General features: G+C 40.3%; 1 protein-coding gene across 1 annotated transcript; it reads right to left on the bottom strand.

The window, feature by feature from the left end:
- Positions 1-6821: 6821 nt before the first annotated feature.
- On the bottom strand, positions 6822-7763 carry LOC139461525 (adenosine receptor A2b-like). The gene has a single exon (XM_071243008.1). It carries the CDS (start codon positions 7761-7763, stop codon positions 6822-6824), a length of 942 nt encoding a protein of 313 aa, XP_071099109.1.
- Positions 7764-8697: the final 934 nt, after the last annotated feature.

The following is an 8697-nucleotide window of genomic DNA, read 5'->3' as shown; positions in this document are numbered from 1 at the left end:
CTGTCGTGTTCCAGCCATTTGTTTTGAAAGACGTAAAACTCTATTCTCAAATCTCCCAGTTGCTCTCGTAACTCAGCTTTCCATTGGTTGGTTGGTTTGTCGTTTTACGAAGCACACGGCAATATTTCGGCTGTATGATGGCGGTCTGTAAATAATCGAGTCTGGACCAGACAATCCAGTGATTGACATCATGAGCATCGATCCACGCAATTGGGATCGATGACATGCATCAACCGAGTCAGCGAGCCTGACCACCAGATCCCATCAGTCGCCTTTTACGGCAAGCATGGGTTGCTGAAGACCTATTCTACCCTGATCTTCACGGGTCCTTTCCATCTCTGACTTTAAAAAAAACTAAACTACCAAACCTAACGAACGTTCTCCCTTTTTAAAGCCTATTTTTGGTCGTTTTCGTCACCGAAAGTGAAACAGCGTCACTTCAATGTTGACTTCAATCATTCACGTCGTACGTGAGAGTGTTTCATACACGAGGGGGCAACCCGGAAGATCCGGGTGAGAATTGCTCGTCAGCAATCCATTTTTGCCGTAAGGACGGCTAACGGGATCCTGTGGTCAGGTTCAGTGAATTGTTTGATGCATGCCATCGTAGGCCAGTAGCTGAAAATTGGAACCTAGCCCTTCACAGAGAAAAGTTAAAAATGATGCCAAATGTATTAAGCAGTAAAATATCTAATTCAATTATTACATGATCCTGTGCACATGTAGCTTATATTCTATTTGTTCGACAGAACATTATTGTTCAGGGCCGGATGGCGCCACACAATGGGCCTTTTTTCCACAATACAAACTGCAAAGCGTAATACTGCAAAGTCCTGAAATGTCCCTAAGAGCATGACAGAACAACTGCTGTTTCACACAGCAGGGGTAATTTGATATTTTATTCCTGGGACGAGCTCCAAATTCACTCAATGATTCGCACTCGTGTGAATAATCTTCTATTCAGTAGGCATTACACGCAGTGGGATGGCGTGAAATTACTTTAGATATACTTCATTGCCTGTCCTTGATATATTGTTAGTACCGTGCATACACCGGAGATGACCGCGAGCATTGACATCGCCACGCGCTTCAGCATGATTGCATCTAGGCTACAACTACATAAGTATAAATCAGCCAGACATGTATCCACTGATATACTGCATTTAATATACTTCATTCACCCAACAGTGGATTCTGCGGCAGTGTGAACTGACGACTTCCGAGCTTGAGTGAGTGAGTGAGTGAATATGGTTTTTCGACGCTTTTAGCAATAGTCTAGCAATATCACGGCGGGGGACACCAGAAATGGGCTTCACACATTGTACCCATGTCGGGAATCGAACCCGGGTCTTCGACGGGACGAGCGAACGCTTTAACAACTAGGCTACCCGACCGCCCCTCCGAGCTTGAGACTCTGTCTAGTCAGCCTTTGCTGTTGACACTATCTACAGATTCAATCCATGAATTCCACCGAATTGAATATCTAAAGCTACACTAGATCGCATTGTCTGATGTCCATTTTATGGTGATCTGGTCTGATGAGTCTGCTTAGATAGCGTACTGGGTCAAAGAGCGCAATTAACATGAGATTACACACAAATTCTACTTTTACATACTTAATTGTAATTTGGTGGTACTAAATTATTAACACGATTAATTGGCTTTTGAATACATTACGATAATCAACTGTTTACCGTTAGTGCATAAATAATAACAGTAAATATATTTCACTACGTGATGACAATGACTCACCCTGTGGTTAGATCGACGCACACTGCAATCCCAACACGTCTCTCAGTCGCATTGCAGCATTTAATTAAAGGGGCATCTGCGGTAGAGCCAACCGCACTCTTATACGAGTGGGCTTATACGAGAGATCTGACAGGTCAATGTTACGTCATGATAACACACAAATGTCATCGGTTAATGTGTAAACGGGTGACGTCATATAAACACCCACCCATGTGGGCGTTTCACAACAAGAACGTTAGTTTTAATGGTAATGGTAATATATCTATCAGACGATTCCAAGACTTTTCAACAAACGGGTAGGTCTGTGGTTCCAAAACCTACCTGCCAAGACGTCTTCACATCTTCTTAAAATGACACTGTGGAATGGCCACGATTTGTGTTTTTATTCCAGTCCAACACACAAATTAGTTCTGCCCTATTCTCTGGACGAGAAAGAAACACGTTTGTCGTGATGAATAAAAGCAGTGTTTTTGAACAAAACACCATACTACGTATAACGGCACCAAACGTAATCAGATTCCGTCATTGGTAACGTCACACTTGTCCGAAAGCTCCTGATGCCGAAGTCACTCGATCATTGAATATTTATGGGTCCCATGGCAGTGAACCAGATTACCTATTGATTGGCATGCCAAGTGTCATTTGCATAAGGACATCCATACTTTTTATATATGTTTCTAGCCTCAAACCTCAACTAACAAGTGAGCGGGTGGACGAAATAAAACATGTAATATATATTAATTTTTTTGAATGCCTTTCAATAACAGTGAAAGTTAATTTATGACATTTTAAAATACGTTTAAAACACTGGGTACTAGAATTTAGTCTATACAATTTATGATGTAGATCTAGCCGCTTTGCTTCGGAAACGAACTTTTAATAAACAACTAAAGAAAGATAAAGTTGACCTTTTCTTTTATGACGGTGCAATGGTAGATATTGATCTACTAGTGTTTCATTTATTAGATTTGTGCACAATTTTCCACAGCGGCAGGACGAATTGAGTCACAAAAACTATATTATTTCTCGTTGGAATCGAGATGGTGAACACAGATAAAATGCGGTCAGCCTCACATACTTCGAAACGATGTTCAGATAAAAGAAAAGAACTCAAATTCATGTACATGAAAATGGATTTCAACGTTATTTTCATCAAGATTATTCAGGTCGCTGGCAACACGGATCATCCTCTCTTGTAATATACATCGGCATGAAGACAAATTGGTCTCAAGGCAACAATGTTTCTCTCAGATGCATTTTTGTCTCCATCCATGACGAGCATCTGTCATAATGTCAAAGCCTCAACAATCATCCTGGTCAATTGATTTCAACAATGTAATACACACAATCACATTATATTTTACTTTCTAAAACTTTTTGTTTCCCCCCTTCCTGACCACGCGATCTCCTAGCAACCACGCCCTATGACGCATCTGAGTTAGGACTGTCAAGAACTTCGCTTGTCTCCAAAATGAGTAACAAAACATTTTTATGTAACTCTGAATTTGACGAAGAGTTGTTCGACATAATCAGGGAGCATTTGGTCATTTCGATTATGACATTGGTGACTTTATCGTGGAGAAAGTTCCAATTCAAGATGACATCATTCCGATTCACAACTCGAATCGACAAGATGGCGCCTCTGTTCCCGCCCTTGCAAGTGCAACAGAAACTTTGACAAATTCAGTGCCGATTCTTAGGATTAGTGAATCAGTGTCACACCGAGATTTCACCAGATGAAGCCAAATATGTATGTTAACACTTCTTTTGTCAACCATATGCAACACAATACACTTTGACCACAAATGCATTGAATGTGTCACATGTACACATGACCATGTGCTTTGCTATTTATAGCGCAACCGTAAATAAGCTCCGCCCACTGTCATTGATGCAGTCCCCAAACACGATCGATTCGATTTTTTGTGATAAAAATACAGAAAATATATTGACGTATAATTAGATATTGAGCGTTTTGTGGTATCCAAGGTTTGTCATTCAAGTTAATGCGACGGTCAATGGTGATCTCGTTTACGTACGGTTTTCAAAAAGCTTCTCCCGACACACGGTTGTGTTTACATTGTCAGCCACTGTTCGAAACTGAAACACAGCCACGTTGCAGGCTATTTAGAGTGGGGATTTAAGTGATAAAAAATATTTTACTCGGTACACTTGAAGTTCGCGTAATATGCCATAAATATACAATTTTATATCGATTAAGTAACATTAAATTATCCATTTCAAATGTCACCTGTTACTAACGCTGTACATATACAGCATGTTGATTGCATGCTTTCTGGAACACGCCCACAATATATATTTTGTCTGGCGTACAATACAAAACATAGATCTGATAAATGAGAAACGTTTATTTGTTGCAATTTATGTTGTTATATGACTCAACATTGCAGTACTACTAAATAATGAACACCTGACAATGGAACCATGCATCATCCATCCAGTCAATAACAACAGCAAGAGTGGAAAATGTGCTCGTGGGCCAGTCGACGTGGCGCACTAAATCTTTGACGAAAACACTCCATCGCATTCCCCTGAACAAGTGAAAACAGATTCTTTCTCCATAGGTAACGCCTTCTGTCCTGAAACGCGATGTCCTCACCAACCTTTTTTCAGTGTGTTTAGCAGTAGGATACGACAACTCGTCCGGTGTGGAGAGAAAGGAGGTAACATTCTATTGCCAACTAAATCACATTAGCATCAAACCAATTGCTGTTATCCATTCATAAAATTGTCGCCGCTATGTTTCCTTCCCAATGGCATGTTTGGGCAGATAACCGAGGCTGATTCTTCGCTGGTGTTGACGTTTTACATTTACCCAGGCAACTGAGCTGGTACAATTACAATCAATACAAAAGCAAGTGCATATGATGCAGATCATGATCGTTGTATTGTTTCATTATTACTATTTACAGTAAACTACGTTTATAACGAACACGCTTATAACGAGCTGACCGATATAACGAGGTTATTTTTAGTCCCGGCCAATTGTTGTATATATGCTGTATATATGCTTAAAACGAACTACGGTTATTACGAACTAAAATTAGTGGTCCCTTTGAGTTCGTTATGACCGTAGTTTACTGTAGTTAATTGTATACTAGTACAGTAATATACGTTTACAACAAACACGCTTATAACGAACTGGCGGATATTACGAACTTACTTTTTTGTCCTGGCTATTTGTTGTATGGATGTTGTATATATGCTACGGTGATAACGAACTAAAATCAATGGTCCATTTGCGTTCGTTATAACTGTAGTTTAATGTATTTATAATAGGATCATCAGCTGTTAAATATGAGTGACCGAATTTTGTTGAACGCCGCAGTCAAAAGTATCACATCAGCTTTATATTACATATTGGCTTGTAAAGAATTTGTTATTATCATTTAAATGGTTTAAATAAAACTCGAAGTCGCCATCTCAATGTAGATGCTATTTCACATCTTTGAAAGGCATTTAGAAGTGACACGCATAAGTAGTGAGTGAGTGAGCGAGTTGGGTTTAACGCCGCTTTCAACAGTATTCCAGTTAAATCACGGCGTGTCAGCTTAATGTGGGGGGAAAGCCCGAAGTGATGCAGGTCTCAGTCGTACCCACGAGCACGGGTATGGTGCTGACAAACCTAGAAACTTAATCTGAGCGAATCGGGATTAGAACCCACCATCATAGGTGTCTGGTGTACCCAAGGGGCGCAACTCTGCGCAGCGAATCGCGGCGCCTTAAACAACTGGGCCACCCGTGCCCCCGATGGATGTCAAATTCTTTATCATGAGGAACACAACGTTTCGGAGTTTGTGCTTATTCCTTCATCAGGTGAATCCATTCCTTGTAATTACATAGATCAGTGGGTTTAGTTATTCTACCATTCATGCGTTTACCTTTTCACAGATGACCTGGCGCCAGATTCACACACTATTCGTCGATTAATATGAGTTCATTACACTGGTTTGTTGATACAGTGTTTAGTGGCATTGCCGTTATTCTCTTGTACGTATCGCTATTCTACACCATAGAAAATATATGGAGAATTTTTTTAGAAAAAATGCCAGGTTAGAATGAATAGTCTTGGTACATCATAAAGCAACTTTCGTCACAGGTACCGATTTTTCTTTATTATTTCAGTTGGGTAATATATTACAGTAACTACGTTTATAACGAACACGCTTATAACGAACTGGCGGATATTACGAACTCAATTTTTGGTCCCGGCCATTTGCTGTATAGATGTTGTAGATATACTTTTAACGAACTACGGTTATAACGAACTAAAATCAGTGGTCAATTTGAGTTCGTTATAACCGTAGTTAACTGTAATGAATAAGAAAACGTGTGATGACATTCCACTAAATATATGCAGCTAAACAAGGAATCGAAAACCGAACCACATCCTAGTTTTAAAGGGCAAGGAAATGCATATAGCCAAGATAGCTCTATTCCATGAGCAAAGCATTCACGTCCGTAAATGAAATGAGTTAAAATTTAACGTTGCATTGGCATTATTTCAGCAATATAGCGATCACGTCCGTAAAACACATATGATCTGTGATGTAGCATACGCCGTCTCCACGACCAATGGGGGCGGTCGGGTAGCCTAGTGGTTAAATCGTCCGCTCGTCACGTCGAAGACCCGGGTTCGATTCCCGACATGGGTACAATATTGCTAAAAGCGGCGTAAAACCATACTCACTCACTCACTCACTCACTCACGACCAATGATAATGTGTTTATGAAAAAAAGAAACATTTTGTACTATATATTAAAGTCGAATACGGAAAAAAAGCAATCTGTCCGAAAAGAAAGGTCCGTTGAATGATTTCGACTATATTATAAGTTTATGAGTTTATGATTTGCATGAATCACCAAAAAACCATGATGCCGGGTTTTCGCGGAAAGGTAAGCGTATCCTGCATTACTGGTTGCCCTCGTCACAAACGCATGCAAAGGCCTAATACCGGTCTGAATTACTGTAGGAGGAACTCTTCAGCAGCTTGCCAAGTATTACTCCCACACTGAATGAATCAGATAGCTATACCCACTTGCCTTTCTTATGCTTCAGTCGATGAAGAGTAATTAGTTGTTTCCGTTTCTGACTTTCCACAAGAGAGCATTCTCCGAACATGACGTCGAAGTTCAGGCAACCTCCATGCATAAATAATCGGATTTAGGAAACTGCTCAAAAGTTGAAGAAACAAAACGGCGTCCATGATATCCAGAGCATTGTCACTTGACGACACATCACTTTCAAAGGACAAACAGAGGAAATAAACATATATTGGGATGTTAAGTAGAATAAAAGGCACCAAAACAGTAGCAGTGGTAACTGTTGTTTTCATGTTCAACTTTATGGCGGCAGTTGCACGATTACCGTGAAGCATCGTGGGGAGGATCTTAGAAATTTGACGTCGAGCTAAAACAAATATTCTTAAATGGCAAGCAAGGATGACCGTGATTAGTAAGAAACCGCCACATGTATAAGTGATATATCCGTCATGGGTCATCACTTGAACAAAATTGCAGATGGTCATTTCTCGAAACATTGCCACAGTTGGAGTGACAAACACAAAAGCTATCATCCAACTGATGAAGGTGAACATCAGTAACAGCTTGTTGGTAATGGTCGTATCATACTTCAGAGGAAACTCCAGGGAGAGCAATCTGTCCAGTGATAACATGCTGAGAGTGAAGAGCGTCACACAAGATGTCATGGACACAAACCAGAACCGTATCTTGCACTCCAAGCTGCTGGTGTGGATGAAAAACTGCATAATGCCGTAGTATACATACATGATGCCTGATATTAAGTCGGTGACAGAGAGGTTGGTGAACGAGTACTTTAGAGACATCTTCAACTGCCTGCACCGAAATAGAGCTGCAAGTGTGATGATGTGGAGGACGATGATGATGCCTCCAAAAGTAATCTTGAATATAATCCAAGGTATCTCGTCACAGAACAGACACAAAGCCTCAGGATTTGTCGAGTTGTCCATCGTGGCTTCCAGGCAAACATCCCAACGTACTTTTACTTAGTTTTGAAGACGTAACAACTCGGTGTAAACTGAAAAAAACAAGTTGTGTGTTGGCTTCCAAGCAAACATCCCCACACAAAACGTATTTTTACTTAGTTTTGAATACGTAACAAACGTAAACTGACAAAAGAACAGTGTGTGTTGCAGGATAGTACTCTCGGTGCAGCCAGAGAATCATCTGTTAGGAGCACATGTTCTAGGCTGTCAAACTGTCCGAGTTTTGTCATCAACAGAATCAATATGTACAATAAGTTAAGTGATCCATGTACAGTCACCATACACGATATAGACACAGCTTTCAGGAGTTCATAGAATTGACACAGGGTAAGCTACGTTGTGGTTCCTGGTAAGTGGTCTTAATGTAAGTCGTTAATTGTTCATGTTGTGATTGTCGGCAAGGAAATATCGACATTAGGATAAGTACTAGTACATGACAAGGTTATACCTCTTCTACGACTGATTGGCACGGACACCTATAATTGCTATCCATTACCCGAGATTTCTATAGAGCTTTTGAAACGTCCTATGGCACGCGCGTGGAGCGTATTTCCAAATGTGACACATTGTTATTGACCAAAATTATCTCCGATGCAATTCCTTATACTTATAATGTGGATTCTGTTTTCATTACAGAATTCTTATGATTATGGAACGGGTTGTTTTGTATATCATTAGTACTATCAAATGGTGATTATATCAGGTGTTCGCGAAAAGGTGAACGTATCCTGCCCTACCGGTGGCACCCGTCACAAACACATGCGAAGGCATGTCAATAGAACATATTCTATTCAAGTTACCAGCTGGGGAGTCACTAGTTTCAATGGTTTTGTTGACCCGTGAAGATCTCGAACTACCACATATCTTTTTGGAAATATCCATATGGGACTATGATCTT

This window comes from Haliotis cracherodii, unplaced genomic scaffold (assembly GCF_022045235.1).
Source record: "Haliotis cracherodii isolate W230 unplaced genomic scaffold, xgHalCrac1.p SCAF_15, whole genome shotgun sequence".
Taxonomy (NCBI): Eukaryota; Metazoa; Mollusca; class Gastropoda; order Lepetellida; family Haliotidae; genus Haliotis; species Haliotis cracherodii.
The sequence above is the reverse complement of the archived record's forward strand: the minus strand, read 5'-3'. Positions and strand labels throughout refer to the sequence as shown.

Excerpts from the sequence above, each read along its gene's own strand:
- LOC139461525 (XM_071243008.1), bottom strand. The coding sequence starts at position 7,763 with ATGGACAACTCGACAAATCCTGAGGCTTTGTGTCTGTTCTGTGACGAG.